This window comes from Hypanus sabinus, chromosome 15, assembly GCF_030144855.1.
Source record: "Hypanus sabinus isolate sHypSab1 chromosome 15, sHypSab1.hap1, whole genome shotgun sequence".
NCBI lineage: Eukaryota > Metazoa > Chordata > Chondrichthyes > Myliobatiformes > Dasyatidae > Hypanus > Hypanus sabinus.
The window spans coordinates 80,572,515-80,599,722 of record NC_082720.1 but is presented as its reverse complement, the minus strand read 5'-3'; the positions used below and the strand labels follow the sequence as shown (position 1 = coordinate 80,599,722).

The following is a 27,208-nucleotide window of genomic DNA, read 5'->3' as shown; positions in this document are numbered from 1 at the left end:
TTTTATTATTATTGTCTTATTCATCTTCCGCTTTTTTGTACTGCAGTGGAACCACAGTAACAATCATTTTGTTCTCCTTTACACTGTGTACAGGAAATGAAACTAAACAATTTTGAATCTTGAGTGCTGATCTTTGCCTGCTTACTGCTTACAGTCAGTCATCATTTGGAACAGAAGAGCTCATAGTCAAGAATATTCAATTAGAAGTAATCTTTAATTTGGAGGAAGATTGTTAAGAGAGCCTAAGGCCAAGTGGAACAATCTCGAGAGAGACTGAGACAAAAGGGATAAGCAATTCCCATTTCTTCCTCTGAATCACCTCCACAAAGATGTATATGTAGCATCCAAGAACCTGTGCACTCTCTCTAATGGCCTAAGATCTACCCTGAATGGTGTGTTGTGGGTTAATTCATAAAATCCATTCCTTTAGAGGGATGAAATATATGAAGGTTTCATGTAGAACTCCATGATATTGCCTTCTAATATGCAGGTCTACCACTCTGATGTTGAGATATATATTTAGTATTTCCAGACAAGTACAAATCATGATAATTAGTAACTGGGTTCAAAAATTGTATGTTAAAGACAGACCTAAACAGCCATGTATTATTGGCACAGCATACGTTCAGCAACTCTTTCATTATACCTTCACAAGATAATTATTTATTGTATATATCACTCAAACCTTGATAATATATTCAAAATCTGAACAGAATCAAGAATATGTGCATCTTCAGGTGCTGTTGAGATCAAACACGATGCACTGCAAAAGTGGTAAGTGTGGAATAATGTGATACCATAGTGCCAATTTTGGGAAAAATAATATTTTGTTCCCATTTCCAAAACATTAAAATAATTTCCTTCATAATATTTTCACCCTTGCAGACATACAGGGAACATGTAGGGAAGTGTTGATCAGTGCTGGTCTTGCCAGCGACACCCATATTGTTCAATGGAATTAAGAAAAATAAAAAGGCTCATACAACATGGAAGCCTGCCCTTTGGCCCAAGTCATCTATACTGACTGTGTTACTCGGTGAGCTAGTTCCTTCTGCCCACATTTGGCCATATCCCTCTCAGCCTCTCCTATCCATCCATCAGATGTTCTTAAAATGTTGCTTAATTATTTATTGAGATAAGGTGCAGAACAAGCCCTTCCAGCCCCACAACCCAGCAATCCCCCATTTATCCCTAGCCCAATCACGGGACAATTTACGATAACCAATTAACCTACTAACTGGTAAGTCTTTGGACTGTGGGAGGAAACCGGAGCACCCAGAGGAAACCCACGCAGTCACGGAAGAATGTACAAACTCCTTGCGGGCAGGGCGAGAAAATGATGCTGACGTACTCTGCAGTTCAATTCAAATATGCACCACCCTCTGCATGAAGCTGCTGCCCCAAATGATCCCTTTAATTCTCTTGCCATTGACTTTAAACATATACCCTCTAGTTTTTATCACTCCCATCCCTGGGAAATAATCTATATATGGTTTTGCCCTGTCTATGCTCCACTTGATTATATATACCTCTGTCAGTTAACCCCTCAATCAGCTACATTCAAGGGAATAAAATCTTAGTCTATGTAACTTCCTTAACTCAGGCCCCGAAATCAAGGCAACATCCTGGTAAATCTGCTCTGCATTTAATTTAATAATATTTTCCTGTAATAAGGTGACAAAACTATACAATACTCCAAGTGCAATTTCATCAGCTTTTTATCTAAATGTATCATAACTTCTAAAATCTTACACTTAGTATCCTGACAGAAGACCAGCGTGCCAAATGCCTTCTTCATCATCCTATCTACTTACAGCAATGCTGTCAGTGAACTATACACTTGTATCTTGGGTCCCTCTGTTTCGTAATGCTCCCCAGGGCCCTACCATTCACCGTATACATCCTACCTTGGTTTGATCTCCTAAAATGAAATCCCTCATATTGAAAGCGATTTGATAATCATCAGCCCACATTCACAGCTGATCAAGATCCCGTTAATTTTACATAACCTTCTACAGTGGGCGATATTGCACACTTGTGGGTGGTGGGATTTTACAGGGAGGGGCAATAACGATAATGGGGCAGGGTGGGGGGCATTTGGTAGAAAAGGGAGGCACCTGATGGATTACAGAGCTAATTTATGAAATTAATTATTTCTTAGAAGAGTTTGCTCCTCAGATCACTCTTCACAATGGCAGGTGGTAAGAGTGGGCTTTCTCACCTCTGCTCCTCTGACCCTCAACACAGGTGCCCCTCGGGGCTATGTACTAAGGTCCCCTCCTTTCTGTATATCCATCACTGTGTCGCCACCCACTGCTCCAATCTGCTAATTAAATTTTCTAATGACACTACACTGATTGACCTAATCTCAAATAACAATGAGGCAGCTCAGAGAGAAGAAGTCATCACCGTAACACAGTGGTGTCAAGAAAACAACCTCTCCCTCAATATCACAAAAACAAAGGAGCTGGTTGTGGACTACAGGAGGAATGGAGACAGGCTAACCCCTATTGACATCAATGGATCTGGGGTTGAGAGGGTGAACAGCTTTAAGTTCCTCAGCATAAACATCACCCAGGATGTCACGTGGTCTGTACACACCAGCTGTGTGGTGGAAAAGGCACAACAGCGCCTCTTTCACCTCAGACAGTTGAAGAAGTTTGGTATGGGCCCCCGAATCCGAGAACTTTCTACAGCGGCACAACTGAGAGCATCCTGACTGGCTGTATGACTGTCTGATATGGGAACTGTACTTCCCTCAATCGCAGGACTCTGCAGAGAGTGGTACAGACAGCCCAGCTCATCTGTAGATGTGAACTTCCCACTATTCAGAATGTTTACAAAGGCAGGTGTGTAAAAAGGGCCCGAAAGATCATTGGGGGCCCGAGTCACCCCAACCACAAACTGTTCCAGCTGCTACCATCTGGAAAGTGGTACCGCAACATAAAAGGCAACAGGCTCTGGGACAGCTTCTTCCAACAGGCCATCAGACTGATTAATTCATGCTGATGCCACTGTATTTCTATGTTATATTGACTGTTCTGATGTACATACTATTTATTATAAATTACTATAAATTGCACATTGCGCATTTAGACAGGGACATAACGTAAAGATTTTTACTCCTCGTCTATTTGAAGGATGTAAGTAATAAAGTCAATTCAATTCAATTCAGATCTGGACTGAAGAAATTATATTATATCTGGGCCTGGCCAACACATTATAGCCATTCTCTGCTGCAGTATGAGTATGATCCCCATATTCTAATCCAGCAGTGACACAATTCCTGTGAATTAGTCTATGGATTTCACTGGAGTAAAGTTCAGAATCTGCACTCTCCAATGGTCTTGGCCACATTTCTCTACCTCATGACCCAACCAATGTATCACTGCCTCATTGTACCTTTAGGCAGAGAGAGACCATAAAACCATAGACATAGGAGCAGAATTAGGCCATTTGGCCAATCGAGTCTGCTTTGCTATTTGATCTTGGCTGATCCATTTCCCTCTCAGCCCTATTCTCCTGCCTTCTCCCCATAACCTTAAATACATACAATGACCTGGCTTCCACGGCCACCTGTAGCAATGAATTCCACAGATTTACCATAGTCTGGCTAAAGAAATTCATCCTCATCTCATTCTAAATGGATGCCCCCTTATTCTGATCCCAGATTACCACACTATAGGAATAATTCTCTCCACATCCACTCTATCTAGGCCTTTCAACATTTAATAGGTTTCAGTGAGATCCCCCTCATTCTTCTATATTCCAATGAGTACAGAATCAGAGCCATCAAATGCTCCTTATATGATAAGCCTTTTATTCCCAGAATCACTTTAGCGAGCTTCCTTTGAACCCTTTCCTATGCCAATATAACTTTTCATAAATAATGGGCCCAAAACTGCTCACAATACTCCAAGTGAAGCCTCACCAGTGTTTTATAAAGCCTTAGTATTATATCCTTGTTTTTAAATTCTAGTCCTCTTGAAATGAATGCAAACGTTGCATTTTCCTTCCTCACCATCGATTCAACCTGCAAGTTAATCTTTAGGGGATCCTCCACTAAGATACCCAAGTTCCTTTGCATCTCAGATTTTTGAATTTTCTCCCCAGTTAAAAATAGTCTTTGCTTTTATTCCTTCTACCAAAATGCAATGCCATACACTTCCAGATACTGAATTGCATCTGCCACTTCTTTGCCCATTCTCCTAATCTTCTGCAGCCTCCCTGTTTCTTCAACACAACCTGTACCTTCATCTATCTTCATATCATCTGCAAACTTGGCCAGCAATTCATCAATTCCATCATTCAAATCATTGACATGCAACATAAGAAACAGTTCCAACACTGACCCCTGTGGAACACCAGTGGTCACAAGAAGTCAATGATAAAAGGCTCCCTTTAATCCCACTCTTTGTCTCCTAGCAATCAGCCAATGTTCTATCCATGCAAGTATTTTTCACATATGTACCATGGGAGCTTATCTTGCTAAGCAGTCTCTTCTGCTGCATCTTGTCAAAGGCCTTCTGAAAATCCAAGTACACAACATTCACTGATTCTCCATAGTTTATCCTCCTTCTTATTTCCTCAAAAAAATTCCAACAGATTTGTCAAGTAAGATTTTCCCTTAAGGAAGCTATGCTGACTTTGAGCTATTTTATCAAACAGTCATGAGCTATGATGACATCATAAGTTTAACTTTTATTGATCACAGTGCTTGATGTTGGACTTCAACAACAGGCGATTGACCATGGTTATTAATCTAGAATGAAAATGGCAGAAGCAGAGCAAATGAAATAGAACTGTAGGCAGTATAATGTGGTGTATCTGAAATATAGATTAATACCATCCCCAAGCAACCAACAGCAGCCAGTATGTCTATTGTGTGAAAATGTTTTTTTCAAATGGGCCAATGAATCTGTCCAAGCTCCTTGAACATTTGAAGAGAATCTACTCTGATAAATCAAACAAGAACTTGACTTATTTTCAGTCACTTTGTGGAAGCTTTCAGAACCAGCAAACACTTCAAATCATGTTTGCCAGCACTTACCTGCTGATGCACCATCAATAACTCACTCTGAGACATAAAGGCGAGATATTGGCTTTTATTGACTAGAAGAAGGAACAAGCAGTGGTTGACCACCATACTACATCCTGGAGACTGAGGGGCTGGGCTCAGGCCTCAATCGGCTTTATACAGGGGTCTGTGGGAGGAGCCACAGGAGCAGTCAGCAGGGGGTGTGTCCAGACAGGTATATGTAGTTCACCACACCTGCAAAACGGTGATGGTCTGCATGCTTCATGCAACATTTAATTGCTCAATGCTAAATTTGGAAACCCCAACACAGTTGGAGAAAATCAGAATCTGCCAGCAGTACTGGAAGTTCTAAGTATAGATTTACACAAGTCACCAGACCATATGTAATTCTACGGTTCAAAGATGAATCGATGAAATGTCTGAGAATGTGGAAGACACACCATGCAGCACACTTAGGACAATAGAAGCTGCTCTGCAGCTGAATGAGTAAACTTTGCTAAGCAAAAAATTTTTGCTTCTTGGTTATGTTACTTCATAAAAGATAAAAGTGTGATTCAAAAATTGTTAGTTGCAAAGTGACTGGAAACAGATATGAAGTGGGAGTCAATATTTTGGGTTGTGGAGCAATTTTTCAATGAGATGAACATTTCTCTTACCAACATTCTTGCTTGTGCAACAGATGGGGTATCATGAAGAATAGGACTCCACCATAGGGTCACCGCTTTCTTGAAAAAAGCTGTATCTAACATATTTACCATTCACTGTGTAGGTAATTCATAGGCAACATTTTGTTGTAAAAATAACTAAGTGATCAGCTGCAGAAATTATTAAATACTATTATCACAACGGTAAATAAAATCACCCGTGTTCTCAATTCTACACCATATTAAGAATGATGAACATTTTGAATATTTCCTGTTATACACTGAAGTCTGATGGCTTTCAAAAGAAGACTGCTTGAGATGCTTTTATGCTCTATTTGAAACTGATAAAATACTTTGAAGACTCGAATATTTCATTCAGTAATCAACTCAAGAAAATTAGGCATGACATTGCTTATTTGTCAGAATTATTCACAACATTCAATGAAATCAATCTTCAATTGCAAGGAAACGATGTGAATCTTATCAGATGTCTCCACATTTCTGTCCAAGTTAACCCTATTTAAGTGCAACATTTTCCAGTTTCTGGGCCTCTTTGATTTGGAAGAGAAAGAAAGAATACCAGATGATGATCTTCAAGTATACTTTGCTCACCTGGGTGAGCTGCATACAGATAAGTCAGAGAGATTTCAAGATCTTCTCTTGATCCAAATTCCAAATCCATTCCCGAACACTTGTAGTGAGTAATTAACAGGAAGAATGGAGGAGAAACTGACTTCGCTACAAAATGACTGAGCTGAAGCAAAGGTTCATATCAGCATTATTTTTGCAGAAAGAGATATCTGAATGCTATTCTGCACTGCAGAAAATGTTAATCGAGTGTGGTTTCAGCGCAGACTCCCAACTTCTTTCAAAGCAACGAAACAGACTTCAAGTTACTGAACGTAGAGATCTGAAACTTCTTCTGAGTGACATTCAGCCTAATGCTGAGAAGTTGCTATCAACCCTATCCACCTTATTGTAAGGTGAAAAAACATAGAAGTAGCGAACAGTTGAACTACTAATCTATGCTCTAAATTTGTTGATGAAAATTGTTTTTACTGCAGTATGTAAAGTATTAATTTTGTTTACAGCTTTAAATAGATTTGAATAAGTTTTGCAATTATTGTCACTGTTTTGAAATGGCAGTTCATATTTTTTCACTGTGCATTGGAAATCAAAATTCTTAAATGATTTATGTATTTGCTGGAAAGTGAGAGAGGGGATGCTGGGGATCTGGTCTGGTAGCCAAGGGGTTGGAAACCAAGAAAAAGTTTGGGGAACCATTGCTCTACACCATCTCCAACAAACCTGTCTTAGTATTCACATCTGAATTGGTTGTGTGAATATACGGTACAAGATATGGTTTGTAATACTTACCATGCCTTGTACATTCATATCTAACTTGTTTACTGTATATATCACTAGGCCCTATGGCACCACAAGACATAGGCCTCTTACCTGAGGAACAACCCTCGACCAACACCCTGTTTCCTACAACTGAATCAATTATGAATGCAATTTATTATCTTCCCCTGGATCTCATGGAATCTAACCTTCCTGACTGGCCTGCCATGACATACCTTGTTAAAGGCCTTGCTAGTCCAGATAAACAACTTCCCCTACAATACCCTAATCGACCTTCATCTACACTTGTGGTTACCTTCTCAAAGAACTCCAAGAGACATGTCAGACGCAACTTCCCACGCACAGATCCTTGTTGACTGTTCTGAGTCAGATCCTGTCTCTCCAGATGTTAGTAGATTCTCTTCCTTAGAACCCATTCCAGCAAGTTACTGATATTAGACTCATGCTGATACTAGACTCACTTGCCTGTAGTTTCCTGACTAGTTTTTTTGCTACTCTTTTTAAACAAACATACTGCATCCTCTGGAACTTCACCAGCAGCCATGGATGAAGCAAAAGTCTCTATGACAGCTTCCACAATTTCTTCTCTGAAGGTCAGGCCCTGTGGATTTAGCCCCTTTACACCACTTTAAAACCCTCAATATTTTTCTGCTAATTCTTATAGAGTCCAAGACAACATTACTCATTTCCCCCATTTCCTTACTTTCTATCATTTTCCCCACAGTAAAAATTTAAGAGAAATATTCATTAAAAATCTCTCCGGTTTCCTTTGCTTCTACAGCTATGTGATCTTTAAGGGCACCTATTTTATCCTTAGTTGCCCTCTTACTCTTAATATGCTTTGATATTCTCTGAATGAGGTCTCTATATTGATCTGTGCCTTTTGAAGTGCACAATGGTTTCCTTATGCAGAAAGACAAAGACTGTTTTGTTCATGGGTTGGCTCCAACAAATCCCTGTTGCACATTTTCCTTTATTGCCTACGAACAGCACGAAGGAAAATACAGCTCTTGGGACTTGAGCCACATCCAGAGAGCCAATGGTTAGAGCTTTATTTGGGACTTTTTTGGCCTGCTGGCCAAAACAAGAAGACTGAAATTTGGTGTCCAGGGATTGAAACCTTTAATAGTGTGGGGACAAATGGCAGGGACAAAGACCTCAGCTGGGTGTAGGAGGTTGGAAATTCAGATCTTAATATTCATGGTGGGATGTCAAAGATGAGCAGGGGGCAAGTGTAATACAAAGGAGAATAGGTCACTTAGATCATTAAAGAGTACCTACTTGGGATGGGTTACCAGCAACTGGCTGAGAAGTACTGCAAGAGCCCACCTTTAATTAGTGCAGCTGCACTATCAAAACCTGGTTGAAGGGAGACCAATGATAGATATGTCTCAGAATAATATGGCATAATTACTTAACAATGTGTGCAGAGAAATTATCTGATTGGCAATCAACAAAAAAATAAAAGGGCAAATTGTAAATGCTTGCATAAATCTGTGGGCCCATGTGATTGCAATCATGCTCTGGAAATAGGCAACCTTTGACATATACAGTAATCAGAACATGTCTGAATTTCAGGCCATCGTGAGTAGTGCAGATACAAAGTGAAACTGACTTGAGGACTCTCTAATATGACGCAGCTGAGTAACAGCATTATATGATACAGTCAATACTTGCTTTACATCTTGTAACTCATTCTACAGTGAAATGGTTCTTATACATTTTATTCTATGGGACTCTAAGGAATACAACATGATTAAAATGTGCATACTTACCCAAGTACCAACCATCATCCCATTTGCTAATAACACTAACAAGGTCTCCTTCTCTGAGTTCCAGTTCATCATCCTTGTTGGGAGCAAAGGAATACAAAGCCAAGTATCTGTAATATAAATGAGTTTTATCACCATTTCTGGCTTTGTATCTCATTCACATGGAGATATTGTTTCTTTTAGCTTTTCATCCACATTTCTGACAGTACAGATGAAAAAAAAACTCTACCAGCTTCTGGCAGTACAGGAAAAAAAGCTTTTTGAAGGTCTTGAATAGCTTTATTCTATAACTGCATCCTTGAAGGAATAGGGCAGAACATAAATTTGAGTCATTCCTCTACCATCCATTTTTCCTGAGGGCAAGTACTGTGTGCCCAGCTTTGCTTTAACACAGAAGGAATTTACAAGGCTGAATTCACATCCTGTCCCTCTGAACAACAATAGACTGTCATTGTAAAGCTTGCTTAACACAACAAAACACTGCAGGGTATTTCAGAAGAGTACTGTCAGAAACAACTTTACAACAAGCTGCACTAGGCAGGTGATCAAAAGATTATTCAGAAAAGTTGGTTTTGGTTCCCTTGAAGGAAGAAAGAGTCGATGTGGAGTAAATCGCTGAGCCTTGGGTCTTGGGTCTTGGCTGCAGAGGGTTGGATCAACGACAGTGGACAAAATGAAGAAGTGATTAAGATGTACAAAGGTGAGAAGCTCAGATACATTGAAGGATTGTCGTTCTGGAGGAGGGAGGAAATAGGCTATAATAGCCAAAACAAGAAAGTAAGTGTTTAGCAAGTGGCTTTTTCAGTGAATTCTGAAAAGGCACCTTGATAGCGTAGCGGTTCGTGCGATGCTATTGCAGCTTGGGGCATCGGAGCTTGGAGTTCATGTCTGTAAGGAGCTTGTACATTCTCCCTGTATGCGACCCAGTTTCCTCCCACAGTCCAAAAGACTGGTTAGTAGGTTAATCGGTCATTGTTAATTGTTCTGTGATTAGCCTAGGGTTAAATAGGTGGGTTGCTGGGCAATGCGTCACATTGGGCCAGAGGGGGCTGCTCTTCACTGTATCTCTCAATAAATAAACAATAATAAATATGCTTAAATGGGATCCAGTGGCCATCAGAAAGCTGAGTTGACTGGGACTTGATAGTGGTTGCATCAATTCAACTGGGCTGTTTATAACTTCAGGTTTCTGGGGAAGAGAACAAAGGAAGCTGACTAGAAGTATGTTGGAATGGACACTATGTAGTCTCAACCAATTAACGATTAGTGGTTAGACACATACATCAAAGTTATCAGCAGGATCACTATGCAGTTTTGGCTTTTATCCCTGTTCAAATAATAAAAATTTATAAATATTTTTTCATGATGACACTGTACTTCCTTAAACTTTAGAACCGTTATATTTTGGATGCTATATTAAACAAAATCTTGTTCCCCTCCCAGACAGATGTAAAGGATTACAGTGCCTTACTGAAGAATAATAGTGTAATGCTTTAATGTTTAACCCTCAACCAATATCTGAATTGTTTGGTTATTATCAAACCTCTTGTGGGAGTTTTCCATGAATAAATTATCTTACATTCAGTATAATAACATCTGCACTTCAAAAGTGAAATAAAAGCAAAATATAATGAATTTTCTCAGCTAGGCAGACTGCATCTGTGCAGACAGAAACAGATTCAACATTTCAAGTGGTTGACCTGTCAGGAAATATCAGCAGTTCATAGACTCTGAAGCAGTTTAGATTAGCTTGAATGTGAAAGGTGCTTCATATCTTTTAATTGGCATTGTTAAGACACAAGAAAACGGAATCTATATTTTATCAAAGGCAAATTTAACAATCAGTACATCAAATATGCTCAGGCTTTTCCTACCAAGGACCAGAGGGCATCTATGGTGGCAAAAGTGTTATGGGAGAAATATTTTGTTTATTATAGGTCTTCCCAGGTGGATACATAGTGACCAGGGACGGGCCTTCAAGAACAGACTCATCTATGAGTTACTGGGTATGTTTGGAGTTGAGAAGTCGAGGACCATGCCCTATCACCCGCAGGGTGATCTCAAGCCTGAGACGCTTAATCGGACCTTGCTAGACATGCTTGGGACCCTGGAGATCAGCAAGAAGAGCAGGTGGAGTCAACATATTGGGCATCTGGTTCACTGTTACAACTGTATCCGAAATGAAGCTACTGGATATTCACCATATTATCTGATGATGGGGCGTTTGGCGAGGTTGCCCTTTGACCTCTGTTTTGGGACTGACGAGGGTGACTTACCGCTGAAGCCTTATCTGAGGTATGTGTTTGATAAGAGGAGAGAGCTGAAAAGGGCTTATAAATTTTGTCAGAGGGAGAGAGAGAGAGATGAAGAGAGAAAACGCAAATGGAGAGATGGGGTGGACGGAGCAGGTCTGAAGGTTGGCGACACTCGAAGGAGACTGGTGATGGAAGATGGACAACTGAGTGAGCTCCAACTTTGTGCACAGACTGTTTAATTAAATTTGGGCCCCTTTTCCTTTACAATTTGTTTCTCTACTAACCATATAGTCAAAGTAAGAGTTATAAAGCTTATCCCTTAATCACATATTGTGTACTGTTTGTAACAGGGGACACATCGCGCAACATTCACCCAAATGAGATTTCTTAAGTTTGGCCGGGCAGGGAGTTATCACCCCCTATATTAAGCTGCTAGGCAAAGCGAGTGTTGCATAAGTTTTTGCTTTTGTAGATCAGGAGACTGTTAACACTATTCACAGATAGGATCTTTTCTCCTGCTCAAATGTTTGAACCAAAGTGAACAAATACATTGTCAATTTTACCATCTTGCTCAAGTGCTGCTATTTCAGTGATATATATTGAAGAGAAGCACACTCTAGTGTTTCCCCAGAAAACACACATTGCTATCTGCCCTATCTGCACAGTATAAAATAATTACCAGCTCTTTCAACATGATGTAAGATTGATCTTTTTTTCCAATTTTCTCTTTTCCTTCCTCACAATCATTGATTGCATAGAACAGATTAGGTGTTCTGTCAGGCAGAATTAGTTCATAAGACTGTCAGACATAGGAGCAGAATTAGGCCATTCAACCCATTGAGTCTACTCCACCTTTCCATCATTGATAATTTATTTCTCTCAAACCTATTCTCCTGTCTTCTCCCAGTAATCTTTGATTCCCTTACTAATCAAAAATCTAGCAACCTCCTCTTTGAATACTCCCAATGACTTGGCCTCCACAGCCATCTGTGGCAATGAATTCCACAGATTCACCACCCTCTGGTAAAGAATTTCCTCCTTGTGTCTGTTCTATCCTTCTACTCTGAGGTTGTGATCGCTTGTCCCAGACTCCCCTACTGTTGGAAACCAATTCCCAAAGTCTATTCTGTCCACTGTCTGTTTTACTCTGTCTCTGTCTTTCAGTATTTGTTAGGTTTCAATGAGGTCCTTTCATTCCTCTAAACTTCAGAATTCTTATAGATTGTTGACTGCATTTGAAGCACTTTTTCGAACACCTGCGGAAATGAAATACTTACATTTCTTCACTATGCTGAATGTTCTTATTATTCACATTTCTTTGATGAAGCTAGAAAAAAAATAAAGACATCCCTTAAAACTATGGACAGGGTAGCATCAGATGAGCAGATAGTTGAGGAGTGATTTTAATTTGCAACTACGTACATCTATTTTGAGAAAAGTAGAATCTCTTTATCTCTATGATTTACCAAATCATTTTTTTAAGAAAGTGACTCAATAAGACCACTTTTGTAGGGTCATTCTGGAGACATCTGTGCATCTATCAACATCTCAATGTTTTTATAATCCCCTGAGATCCTAGTGAGGAATTGATGGTATTCAAGAATCTCACAAATATTTCAAAATCTTTGCCAAAATGAATGACGCCATGTAGCAACAGTGAAGGTCAAATGACCCATAATTTATTTGGATGTGTGTTCACTAAAGCTTTAACAATTTTCAATGCAATGAAATTCTTCCTTTTATGTGCCTGTATTAAGTCTCAAGACAGAGAATTGTTGGGCTTCTACGTCTGACAAGGTGCAGTGAATTACGATTCAAAAATGTTAAGAGCTGCCATCTGCATATTCAACAGAAAAAGAGATGTTCATCCTTTCATGAAAAAACATTCTACTGAATTATCTCATAATTTAACATCTAAAATGGAAATCATTTGAATATTTATCAGGGCCCCATTCTTTGCTGCCCTTTAAGTCTGTCATTAAAGGAAACCTTATAAAGTTATACCACCTCAGCTAACATGACATCGGTAGATCCACTCCACTGATATTTTGAATAAAGATTTAAAAAAGTGTGGGGAGACATTCTCAATCAGTTTGAAAATTACATATGCTCCAATCATTCACAGTTCAGTTTGTACATGATTTGCTTATACAGAACATTTAGCACCAATTTCAGGAGCATTATTTGAATATGTATCTGCCACATACTAGAGTGGACATTTTCTTTACTTAAAAAACAAGCACAATCCTTTAATATTAAGTGGGCTAAATCTAACTTGAACAAGATGAAGGCTGCATAAAGATAACTTCTAGGTCAAACATGTTATTAAAGCAAGTTTATTGGCACATTAATGTCATACCACACCACAACATATTCAAGGGATAAAGAAAAAAGATGCCCTATTGGCTTCATTTGAATGAAATAACACTGTCAATGGTTTGAAGGAGTAATGGCTAGAAGGTTATTCTCCAGGTAGTAGCACTGAGTATGCCATGTAGTTGTGACAGCAAACTGCACCATTCCATCTCCAGCATTTAAATTACTTGACTTGAAATGAATAAGTTTCAGAGCCAGAGCACAAACTTGGTGCAAATATGTAGATGCTACTAACTAGAGATGAGTTTCCAGGCAAGATATTTTTTCTGAATTCAGAAAGCAAACTGAGTGTTTTCATTTGTCATACCACAAAATATAAGCAGTTCACTGACGGCTGGCATCAACATTTAGAGCTGTGAGCATTCTTTTTCTGTAGAAATTATGATTTTAGCTCATGAGAATTTTTTTCTATTTACTCAAGTAAAAATCAACAGTGTGTGTGGTACAAAGGATTAGAAATTGGCTTATTTATTTACAGTTTGTAGTAATTTGTATTATCTAAACGTAAGCTTTCTTTTCATAACTGACTGAATTGTATAGAACACTTCAGTGATATGTTAATAGATGGACAGAATACCAAAAAGATGAAAGTGGTATCAAATTTACCTTAAGAAGTACAATATGCAACAAATACATATACAGACAATGGCATAGTGAAGATTCTAAGGCACAAGGTATCCCAGTAAAAATTCCAAAATATGAACTTGCAGTCCTGTTCACAGCAGGCAAACTTTGAATTTGCAATCAGCAATTAATTTACATTGTGACACTTATACTACAATGTCGTGCTTGTATGTTTATCTTTCTGCCATCATCATTGCTTTCATTGATGTCCACCTCTGCAGGTCTTCTCCAACCACAGACAGGGACGAGGAAATGCCAGTGTGACGCAACAGTCAGGCTGTAACTTAGTAACATATTTAGTTTGGAATAAAAATAACATAAAGGAATAGTCATGATGATTGTTGTCAGGATAGTGAACACAAATCTACGTGATCAGAATCAGGTTCAATATTACAGGCCTATATTGTGAAATCTGTGGTTATGCAGCAACAGTAAAATGAAATAAATAGTGTTAAATTAAATAAATAGTGCAAAAACAGAAAAAATGTAGTGAGGTAGTGTTCATGGGTTCAACGTTCATTCAGAAATTAGGTGGCAGAGGGGAAGAATTGTTTGGGAACTGTTGAGTGTGTGCTTTCAGGCTTCTGTACCCCCTCCCTGATGGTAGCAATGAGAAGAGGACAGGTCCTGGGTGATGGAGGGGACAGCTCATTAATTATGGATGCTGCCTTTTTGAGGCATTATCGCTCCTTGAAGATGTCCTGGATGCCAGGAACGCTAGTGCTCATAATGGAGCTGGCTGAATTCACAACATTTTGCAGCTTATTTCAGTCCTGTGCAGTGCCCCCCACACCACATACCAGACCGTGATTCAACCAGTTAGAATGTTCTCCGTGGTACTTCTGTAGAAATTCACGAGTGTCTTCAATGACATAACAAAACTTCTCAATCTCCTAATGGAATATAGTCGCTGTCCTGCTTTCTTTGTAACTGCATTGATATGCAGGGCCAAGGAGAGATCCTCAGAGATGTTGATACCCAGGAACTTGAAATTGCTCACTCTTTCCATTGCTGATCCCTCAATGAGGATTGGTGCTTGCCCCTTTGTCTTACACTTTCTGAAGTCCACAATCAATTCTTTGGTCTTATTGACACTGAGTCCAAGGTTGTTGCCTGTGTTGACAAAACTCTGGATATTGAAGGGGGGTGGTGTGGAAACATTTCTTTCAATTAATAAAAATGGTGATATAGAGCTCACAAGATACAGTGTGTGCATTTTATATTACTTTCTGAGGAAGTCTGTCATGTTTCTCTCATTGTGATTCACTGGACTTAGTATTGGAAATATATAGTTGTTGCTCCTTATGGTGTTGAATATCACTATGACCCTTCGGTTCATAGAAATATAGAAAACCTACAGCACAAAACAGGCCCTTCAGCCCACAAAGTTGTGCTGAACACATCCCTACCTTAGAACTACCTAGGCTTTACACATATCCCTCTATTTTTCTAAGCTCCATGTAGCCATCCAGGAGTCTCTTAAAAGACTCTATCGTTTCTGCCTCCAGCACTGATGCCGGCAGCCCATTCCAAGCACTCACCACTCTGCGTAAAAAACTTACCCTGGCATCTCCTCTGTACCTACTTCCAAGTACCTTAAAACTGTGCCCTCTCATGCTAGCAATTTCAGCCCTGGGGAAAAGCCTCTGACTATCCACATGATCAATGCCTCTCATTATCTTGAACACCTCTATCAGGTCACCTCTCATTCTCCGTCGCTCGAAGGAGAAAAGACCAAGTTCACTCAACCTATTCTCATAAGGCTTGCTTCCCAATCCAGGCAACATCCTCGTAAATCTCCTTTGCACCCTTTCTATGGTTTCAACATGCTTCCTGTAGTGAGCCGAACCAGAACAGAGCACAGTACTCCAAGTGGGGTCTGACCAGGGTCCTATGTACCTGCAACATTACCTCTCAGCTCTTAAGCTCAATACCACGATTGATGAAGGCCAATACACTGTATGCCTTCTTAACCACAGAGTCAACCTGCGTAGCAGCTTTGAGTGTCCTATGGACTCGGACCCCAAGATCTCTCTGATCCTCCACACTGCCAAGAGTCTTACCATTAATGCTATATTCTGCCATCATATTTGACCTAACAAAATGAACCACCTCACATTTATCTGGGTTGAACTCCATCTGCCACTTCTCAGCCCAGTTTTGCATTTTATTAATGTCCTCCTGTAACTTCTGACAGCCCTCCACACTATCCACAATACCCCCAACCTTTGTGTCATCAGCAAACTTACTAACCCACCCCTCCACTTCTTCATCCAAGTCATTTATAAAAATCACGAAGAGTAAGGGTCCCAGAACAGATCCCTGAGGTACTCCACTGGTGACTGACCAACACGCAGAATATGACCCATCTACCACCACACTTTGCCTTCTGTGGGCAAATCAGTTCTGGATCCACAAAGCAATGCCCCTTTGGATCCCATGCCTCTCTACTTTCTCAATAAGCCTTGCATGGGGTACCTTATCAAATACCTTGCTGAAATCCATGTACACTACATCTTCTACTCTTCCTTCATGAATGTGTATACTCACATCCTCAAAAAATTCAATCAGGCTTGTAAGGCACGACCGGCCCTTGACAAAGCCATGCTGACTATTCCTAATGATATTATACCTCTCCAAATGTTCATAAATCCTGTCTCTCAGGATCTTCTCCATCAACTTACCAACCACTGAAGTAAGACTCACTGGTCTATGATTTCTTGGGCTATCTCTACTCCCTTTCTTGAATAAAAGAACAACATCCCCAACCCTCCAATCCTCTGGAATCGCTCCTGTCCCCATTGATGATGCAAAGATCATTGCCAGAGGCTCAGCAGTCTTCTCCCTTGCCTCCCACAGTAGCCTGGGGTATTTCCTGTGACTTATCCAACTTAATGCTTTCCAAAAGTTCCAGCACATCCTCTTCCTTATTATCTACATGCTCAAGCTTTTCAGTCCACTGCAAGTCATCCCTACAATCGCCAAGTTCCTCTTCCGTAGTGAATACTGAAGCAAAGTATTCAGTAAGTACATCCGCTATTTCCTCCGGTTCCATACACACTTCTCCACTGTCACACTTGATTGGTCCTATTCTCTCACGTCCTATCCTGTTGCTCTTCACATACTCGTAGAATGTCTTGGGGTTTTCCTTAATCCTGTCCAACAAGGCCTTCTCCTGGGCCCTTCTGGCTCTCCTAATTTCATTTTTAAGCTCCTTCCTGCTAGCCTTATAATCCTTCAGATTCCTATCATTACCTAGTTTTTTGAACCTTTCGTAAGCTCTTCTTTTCTTTTTGACTAGATTTACAACAGCCTTTGTACACCACGGTTCCTGTACCCTACCATAATTATCCCTGTCTCATTGGAATGTACCTACTCAGAACCCCAAGCAAGTATCCCCTGAATATTTGCCACATTTCTTCCCTATGTTTCTCTGAGAACATCTGTTTCCAATTTATGCTTCCAAGTTCCTGCCTGATAGCCTCATATTTCCCCTTACTTGAATTAAACGTTTCTCTAACTTGTCTGTCCCTATCCCTCTCCAATGCTATGGTAAAGGAGATAGAATTGTGATCACTATCTCCAAAATGCTCTCCCACTGAGAGACCTGACATCTGATCAGGTTCATTTCCCATTACCAGATCAAGTACAGCCTCTCCATAATACCCCTCGCATTAATATAGAGTAAAGAACACAGGCCCTTCTGCTCATTGCCTGTTTATTTTCTCTAAGACCAATCTAACCCTTCCCTCCTGCATAGCTCCCCATTTTTCTATCATCAATGTGCCTATCTAAGAGCTTGTTAACTGGTACCCTCCTTCTTTCTCCAGCAGCTGCCCCTCTTTCGCAATAACCTTCCTTGTAACTATCATTTTCCTCCAACCCTGAAAGGATCCCCACGGGGCCACCTATATGTGCAAAGAAAATATTCGCAAGACAACCAACAATGGCAACATCAGCAAAATATTATTTTGTGCAAAGCAATCTTTCCAGAGTGATTGAACATGCATGAAAATGACCGGAGGTAAAGAAAAATTCTGAAATAATTTATCAACTGCAACCTTCTCCCTAACGAGAGAAACTCAGTTTTGCTGAGGACATGTGCTTCTTTCCATTTGTCCAGTTGTCCTTTCATATTCACATATTAACAAATTGCACACTGGATATAAGCTCAGTCCATATTCTCTTCTTGAAATACAGTCGTCATGCACTCAGCACGCAGCTATTTGTTAGCACAAAATTCTTTATAAGATGCTTACTGACACTTTGATATATTGCCAGTGCAAAGGCTGGTCTCAATATGTAGCTAAATGCAAACACTAATCTTAAACTAACATATTTATTAAATGAATCATTCATAGCTATTGTGTCAAAGCTAGAATAGTGAAATTGATAAGATGCTTCATTTATTTGTTCTGATAATTATCCACGCATGGTGGAGCAACTTGCAGTTCTTTTGTGCTATATTATTTTGAATAACGTCAAATGTAAAGTCATTAGATAAATGAAATGGACATGGTAGCCTTAGCTAGCCAAGCCGTTCCAGTTTATATCTTCTAGTAAGAAAATACAGCAGATTTCTGATTTAGAATGAGCAAAACGTTCACCAGTTTTAGAAAATTTGTACTCTCCTACCATTCTTTTTGGATGGCAGATTCTGTGCAGCTATTCTGCAGTGGAAATTGATTACAGCTGTAAAATCCTTCCCATAAAGATGATAGGACCAGAACAGCCCTGAGGAAACATGTTCTTTACTGCCTAAAATTGCTTAGTATAGACAATTAGTGATCTCATATGTTGCTCCTTTAAACAACAGCAAGACTGTGCTGGATAATAACCTGCTTTGGTTTGCTTCACTCCTGTTCACCACTCCTACCCATCCCATATCCAAGTCACTCGCCTCTTTCTAGCCTTCTGCTTTTCATAATATTAAGAGCTTAATGTGTGGAGAAAACATAATGTCTTTTCATGAGTCATCGAGTCATTCATAGAACACCACAGACAGAACCAGGCCCTTCAGCCCATGTAGTCCATGCCAAAATACGAATCTGCCTGCTCCCATCAACCTCCATCCAGATCATAGCCCTCCATACCTCTTCCATCCTCCCATACATATATTTATCCAACTTTCTCTTACATGATGGCATCAATCACTTCCACTGGCAGCTCATTCTGCACTCTTGCCTCCCTGTAAGTGACAAAGTTCCCCTTCATGTTCCCTTTAAACATTTCACCTTTCACCCTTAACCCATCCTTGCTTCTAGTCTCACCCAACTTCAATGGAAAAAGCCTGGTTGCATTTAACATCTCCATACCTCTCATAACTTTGTATAGCTCTGTCATATCTCCAGTCATTCTTCTATGTTCCAGGGAATAAAGTTCTAACCCATTCTACTTTTCCTTATAACTCTGGTCCTCACATATTGGCAACATCCTTGTATATCTTCTCTGCATTCTTTGAATCATATTGACATCTTTAGTTTTAAGTCACTAATACACACGATATTCCAAATTAGGGCTCAACACTATCTTATACAGCTTCAACGTAACCTCCCAATTCCTGTACTCATTACTTTGATTTATGAAGGCCAGTGTGCCAAAAGCTTTTGTTATGATCCTATCCACTTGTGATACCACTTTCAAGGAATTATGAATCAGTGTTCTCAGATCCCTCTGTTCAACCACACTCTCTTGTGTCCTACCACTCACCAAGTAAGTCCTATCCTTGTTTGTCCTCCCACAATGCAGTATCTTACTTTAAACCTCTTGCATTAAATTCCATCTGCCATTTTTCAGCATATTTTTTCCAGATTTGATAGCTTTGCAAGCTTTAATAGACTTTCTTGCTGTCCAATTCGGAAGGCTAATAGAATGTTGGGCAATATAATGTGCTCACTTGAGTTCAAGTCTAGAGATGTTGTCCTTAAGATGTATAATGTGCTTGTGAGGCCACACCTTGACTACTATGCACAATTTTATAAGACAAGACTATAAGACAGAAGTCAGCCATTCGGCCCATCGAGTCTGCTCCACCATTTCATCATGAGCTGATCCAATCTCCCCTTTAGTCCCATTCCCCCACCTTCTCACCATAACCTTTGATGCCCTGACTACTCAGATACCTCTTATTCCTAGTACTGTTTCATGGCTAACACAATCTGTAGGTCAGTCATCCAAAATTCCAATTCCAATTTTTGAACACATACTTTTAACAGACAGGCAATGAAAATATGTAATAAACACAAGAGATTCTGTAGATGCTGGAAATCCAAAGTAACAGACACACATACACAATGAGGATGAACCCAGTATGTCAGGTAGCATCTATGGAAAGGAATAGAGTCCACTTTTTGGGATGAGATCCTTCATTATGACTCAGTAGATTCCAAAATGGACATTGAACCCTTGGATACTACCTCACTTTTTATTTCTGTTTTTCGTACGCTTCTTAAACCTATTCAATATATGTACACTGTAATTGATTGATCGATTTATTATTATTATTTCACTCTTGTTATTTTTCTTCTATATTATGCATTGAACTGCTGCTGCTAAGTTAACAAAGTTCATGAGACACGCAGATGATAATAAACCTGGTTTTGATTCTGATTCTCTTAGATAATACATGGACACAGTGAGCTGTTTCTGTGCTGCATGACGCTTAGATACCGTTCCGAAAAAGAGGATATTTTTAAAAAAATTGGTGTTCTTAGCTCAAGATATAATTTTTACAATGCTAGAAACACATTTTAAGTAAGAAAGGTAAAATGCCACATTTTGAGGCTCCAAACATTTATTTTGCATGAACATATTTCAAAATACTGAATTAATTTCAAAAAGAGTGAAAATTACATTCTCGCCATATGGGTATAGTTGCTTCCAGCCAGGTTATGGAAGGAAAGATGATGTGCTTCTATATTTCAAATGTTATGCAATTGAAACAAAGTGAGACAAAGTGAGTAACTAGCATGAAATTTTATTCTGTACATTCTCTTATGGGTTATAAAGTGAGTCAGCCTGTTCACTTATATATCATTTAAACACTCTGAAGTGATCATCTGTCTACCTGGAAAAGGGAAAGGTGAATGGATAAGTCAGTGTTCTGCTCATATAGAGGCTATCTTATTTTGATACCATTTCACATTTCCATAAGCACTGGATAATAAATGTAAGAATATTACTTGTCTGCGTTCAGTAAGGTGGAATCATTTACAGATCTAAAAATGTTTTGTTGCAAACATAACAGCATCAAATAATGGAAAACCGTTTTCTTCATGTCTTATGTTGAAATAATGTAGATTAGAGTCACAGAGTAATACAGCACAAAGCCTGGCTTTCAGTCTAACTCATCTATTCCAACCATGGTGGACAGCAACATATTTTAAATGAGATCGTGAGAATATACAGAGAGCTTGTGCCAAGTATCTGTATAGCTAGAGATAGAGTGTGGTAGTAGAGAGTTTGTTTCTCAAATTGGTGTACCGCAAGTAGTGAGATTCAGACCATTGTTGTTCATCTTTTATATTAACAATTTGGTTAAGAATGTATATGGTTAGTAAGTCTGGAATGAGACCAAAATTGGTGGGATAGTGAAGGAAGTTATCTAAGATTACTACAAGATCATGATCATTATGTAAATAGGACTACAAGAGGAGAGACTGCACTTGATTTGGTATTGGGAAATGAACCTGGCCAGGTGTCAGATCTCTCAGTGGGAGAGCATTTTGGAGAAAGTGATCTTAATTCTACAATAGCATTGGAGAGAAATAGGAACAGACAAGCTAGAAAAGTGTTTAATTGGAGTAAGGGGAATTATGAGCTATCAGGAAGGAACTTGGAAACTTAAATTGGGAACAAGTGTTCTCAGGGAAAGGTATGGATGAAAGGTGGCAAATGTTCAGGGGATACTTGTGTGGAGTTCTGCATAGGTATTTTCCAATGAGACAGGGAAGTTATGGTCAGGTACAGCAACCGTGGTGTACAAAGGCTGTAGTAAATCTAGTCAAGAACAAAAGAAAAGCGTACAAAAGGTTAAGTGAGATAGATAATGTTAGAGATCTAGAAGATTATAAGGCTAACAGGAAGAAGCTTAAGAAGGAAATTAAGAGATCCAGAAGGGGTCATAAGAAGGCCTTGGCAGGCAGGATTAAGGAAAACCCCAAAGCATTCTGCAAGTATGTGAAGAGCAAAGTTGTGAGAGAATAGGACCAATCAAGTGTGAAAGTGAAAGTGTGTACTGAACCAGAGGAAATAGCGCATGTACTTATTGAATACTTTGCTTCAGTATTCACTATGGAAAAGGATCTTGGTGATTGTAGTGATGACCTGCAGTGGACTGAAAAGTTGGAGCATGTAGAAATTAAGAAACAGGATGTGGTGGAGCTTTTGGAAAGCATCAAGTTGGATAAGTTGCCGGGATCAGATGAGATGTATCCCAGGCTACTGTTGGAGGCAAGGGAGGAGATTGCTAATCCTCTGGTGATGATCTTTGCATCATCAATGAGGACGGGAGAGGTTGCAGAGGATTGGAGGCTTCAGAATGTTGTTCCCTTTTTCAAGAAAGGGAGTAGAGTCTTTTCTTGAAGCCCAGAAAATTATAGAACAGTGAGTCTTACCTCAGTGGTTGGTAAGTTGATGGAGAAGATCCTGAGAGGCAGGATTTATGAACATTTGGAGAGGTATAATATGATTAGGAATAGTCAGCATGCCTTTGTCAAGGGCAGGTCGAGCCTTACATGCCTGATTGAATTTTTTGAGGATGTGGCTCAGCACATCGATGAAGGAAGAGCAGTAGATGTAGTGAACATGGATTTCAGCAAGGCTTTGATAAGGTACCCCATGCAAGGCTTATTGAGAATGTAATGAGGCATGGGATCCAAGGGGACATTGCTTTGTGGATCCAGAACTGGCTTGCCCACAGAAAGCAAAGAATGGTGGTAGACAGGTCACGTTCTGCATGGTGGTCAGTGACCAGTGGTGTGCCTCAGGGATCTGTTTTGGGACCCTTACTCTTCGTGGTTTTTATAAATTACCTGAATGAGGAATTGGAGGGATGGTTTAATAAGTTTGCTGATGACACAAAGGTCGGGGGTGTTGTGGATAGTGTGGAGGGCAGTCAGAGGTTACAGAGGGACTTTGATAGGATGCAAAACTGGGCTGAGAAGTGGCAGATGGAGTTCAACCCAGATAAGTGTGAAGTGGTTCATTTTGGTAGGTCAAATATGATGGCAGAATATAGCATTAATGTTAAGACTCTTGGCAGTGTGGAGGATCAGAGAGATCTTGGGGTTGGAGTTCATAGGATGCTCAAAGCAGCTATGCAGGTTGACTCTGTGGTTAAGAATGCATACAGTGTATTGGCCTTCATCAATTATTGAATTGAATTTAGGAGCTGAGAGGTAATGTTGCAGCTATATAGGACCCTGGTCAGACCCCACTTGGAGTATTGTGCTTAGTTCTGGTCACCTCACTGCAGGAAGGGTGTGGAAACCATAGAAAGGGTGCAGAGGAGATTTACAAGGATGTTGCCTGGATTTGGGAGTATGCCTTATGAAAACAGATTGAGTGAACTCAGCCTTTTCTCTTTGGAGCGATGGAGGATAAGAGGTGACCTGATAGAGGTGTACAAGATGATGAGAGGCATTGATTGTGTGGATAGTCAGAGGCTTTTTCCCAGGGCTGAAATGGCTGCCACAAGAAGGCACAGGTTTAAGGTGCTTGGGAGTAGGTACAGAAGAGATGTCAGGGGTAAGTTATTTTACGCAGAGAGTGGTGAGTGCATGGAATGGGCTGCCGGCAATGGTGGTGGAGGTGGATACGATAGGGTCTTCTAAGAGACTTTTGGATAGGTACATGGAGCTTAGAAAAATAGAGGGCTATTGGTAACCCTAAGGTAATTTCTAAGGTAGGGACATGTTCTGCACAACTTTGTGGACCGAAGGGTCTGTAATGTGCTGTAGGTTTTCTATGTTTCTATGTTACAATGGGTCATTGGGCTCAGGAATGCTAGATGGAGTTTTATTTAGTTAAAGGTCATTTGATTTAGTGAAATGACAAATTACAGAAGTCCATACACTATAAATGGCATGGCCTGCAGAGAGACCTGGGACAGAAGAGCCATTGTTTCTTGAAAGTGTTGATACAAAGAGACAGGGTCATGAAGAAGGCATTTAGAACATTGCCTTCATTGAGTGCAACAGTTGGGATATAGTTCTAATTGCCCAGCTATAGGAAGGGCGCCATTAAGCTGGAAATGGCAATAAGTTGATTTTATGAGAACATTACCATGACTAGAGGACTTGTGGAGATGCTGGATAAATTAGGACATTTTTCCCTGGAGCCTACAAGCCAGCAAGTGACTTTATAAAATCATCAAGGGCTTTGATAAATTGCATATTGACAGCCTTTCCCCGTGGTAGAGGAGTCCAAAACTAAAAGCTATAGGTTTAATGTCAAAGGAGAAATATTTGGTTTATACATAAGGGACAGCTTTTCCCCAGCAGATGGTGGTGCGTATATCAAATGAGTAGCTCGAGGAAATGGAAGAGGTGGGCATAACTCGTTCATTCATTCTTTATCTGCCATGTCATTTGATGTAGGCGATCACGGTCTTTCCATGACCATTTACGGCTCTTTCCAAATTTTTCTACAGAAGTGGTTTGCCATTGCTTTCTTCTGGGCAGTCTCTTTATAAGATAGGTGATCCCAGCAATTAAAAGTACTCTTCAGAGATGCCTGGTGTCAGTGGTCACATAACCAGGAATTGTGATATGCCCCAGCTGCTCATATGACCAGCCACCACTGCTCCCATGGCTTCATGTAACGCTGATTGGAGGGCTAAGCAGGTGCTACACCTTGCTGAAGGGTGACCTGCAGGTTAGCGGAGGGAAGGAGAACATTACACCTCATTTGGTAGAGACATATCTCATCCCACCACCCTAGGTGCACTTATGGCTGCAGTGACTTGCACAGACCATCAAAGTAATTCGAATTTCATCACCTGAGATTGTTGTTGGTCATGTAATTCACATTATGGAATGGTTTTGGCACAGATATCTCAAGCTTAATCACAACCATGAATTTTCAAAAGGTTAGTGGGTCCTTGGGAATCATACGGGAGAAACAAGAGCTGGAGTCAATAGCAAGATCTGGGTAAGGTCATGCTCTACCTGGGTTACATCTCAATCTGCTTAAGTTTGTCCAAAAAGACAACATATTCATCCCAGGAACTCCCTCCAATGCAAGTTCCTTCTTAAATAAGGAAACCCAAGCTGATAATTTTGTGAATCTGACAGCATACAATAATAACTAAAGAATAGTTATGTTATCACCCCAGAAGCAAACGTTTGTACTTCAGCTGAAAAATATCGTCTAGTTTCCAATGCATCAAACAAAGTTATCCCTTGTGACATCTTACCTGATGTAGAGACCACTGGGAAGCTGTTTCTATTTTCAGATCACTTGCAGATGTTGCATGTTCTTTGTGCCAGATGGGATCCAATGGTTTTCCAATGACTTCAACATAAGTGACAGGAAATATCCCTTTACGATTTGTCCCAGGGTACTTTCCTTCATACCAATTCTCATCTATTCTCCGGAGCAAAACTACTGTCTGATCCTGAAATAAAACCACTGCTATTTAAAAGTCTGTAGAATGTGGGCCAAAATAGTACAATAGATTTAAATAATAATATTCAAGACTGTAACAGACAATGGAGATTTCACTGCTTTTTATCTTTTGTCTGTTATCAGATTATTACCTCCTAACACTTATCTCAATTTCATTACATTTGTATAAAGGTGACATAATGGGTTGTTGTGAAGTGCAATAGAAACAATTTTTATTGCATTGGCTGTAATGTAGCAACTCAAAAGCTGCTGATATAACCATGCCAATTCCCTCAAAGAATACTTTATGCATTCCCATGATTTGCCTTATTCTGAATCAACATAGACATAAATTTCAGTGCTAATTCAATTTGAACTCATGGGTATATGACCCATCATTGTTTTACATTAATTCACCGATTATGATTCCAATTTCCTGTTGAATCAATCTTCTCTGTGCCATGGTCAGGACACTGCAGCAAACAAAATGCTGATAAATAATTATTGGACTGAAAGGCTGTTTCTCTCCCCATGGATACCCTCTTACCAGTTGAGTTCTTCTAGCAATTTTTTCTATTTGTTTTTGCTTTTGATTAATGGCATCTGGAACTCCTTTACTCCAAACCGCAATTTTCTAGTACAGAACATTCCTAATCTTATGTTTCATGGAGTTAATTTTAATTTTCTGTCATGTCTTACTTCTGACAGATAATTTGAAACTAAAGAATCCTGGAGCAAGTTGTTGTTGTTTTTGAGGAATGCTTGATATTACTTCCACACCCTCCCCCCCAAAAAAATAAAGCGGCATATCAATGGAAATTGATATTTCATGTTGAAGTTATAACCCACTGCTATTTTTAAGTGTAAATGGTGACAATTGATGCCATGCCTAAAACATGTCAGAAATGCGATAGCCTAAATAATGGTTCTTAATTTTTTTTCATTCGGGAGGATGGGGGTGTGGTGGAGAAGAGAAATTTTTTTATTATTCTGAATCTTTGAAGCTCCCCATAGCAGACTTTCAGTGCTCAGTTCCTGAGTATATTTTAAGACTGAAGGAAACAAAATCATATTGTCTAAAGACTAGCAAAGACTAGAAATAGAATGTTAGGCATTTTGGAGCATTGACTAGTTGCTTTGTTTTACATTAATGCCAAATCAGAAGTCAGCATAAAAAAATGGAAAATGACCATGTTTTAGAAATTATCACAGCTTGCTCCATAAAGCTATGTATATTTTACAGATTCATCTACTAAACTCCAAGCTGTACACAATGATGACCAACTGTAGGAGTTCTCAGTGATTTAAAAATAATCTTTCAATGATAGACCGTGCTTGCCATAATTTGAAGGGAAACTGAAGTTGACTGCAGAAACTTGAGGGAGATCCTTTTGACAGTATCTGATGGCATCTCATCACAGTGACCCCAAGTCCCAACAATCAAGTTCACAATTTGAGGAGACTGCGAACTACATTGACCTGTTCTTACAAATACCAATTATTTTCTAATAAAATTGTTTTTCTGAA

The 27,208-nt window shown here is 39.7% G+C and overlaps 1 protein-coding gene across 5 annotated transcripts in view; it reads right to left on the bottom strand.

Annotated features, from left to right (window-relative positions):
- Positions 1-27,208, bottom strand: part of LOC132405624 (uncharacterized) — a 151,353-nt gene that overhangs the window by 7,274 nt on the left and 116,871 nt on the right. For 4 of the 5 annotated variants that reach the window (XM_059990580.1, XM_059990579.1, XM_059990578.1 and 1 more), the window contains 3 exons: positions 25,491-25,691; positions 12,352-12,401; positions 8,823-8,929 (listed from right to left, as the gene is read on the bottom strand). In XM_059990580.1, the coding sequence (XP_059846563.1) occupies positions 8,823-8,929; positions 12,352-12,401; positions 25,491-25,691 (358 nt within the window). Of the gene's footprint in view, positions 1-8,328; positions 8,407-8,822; positions 8,930-12,351; positions 12,402-25,490; positions 25,692-27,208 lie in introns of all 5 variants that reach the window. The other variant, XM_059990581.1, reaches the window with a different exon arrangement.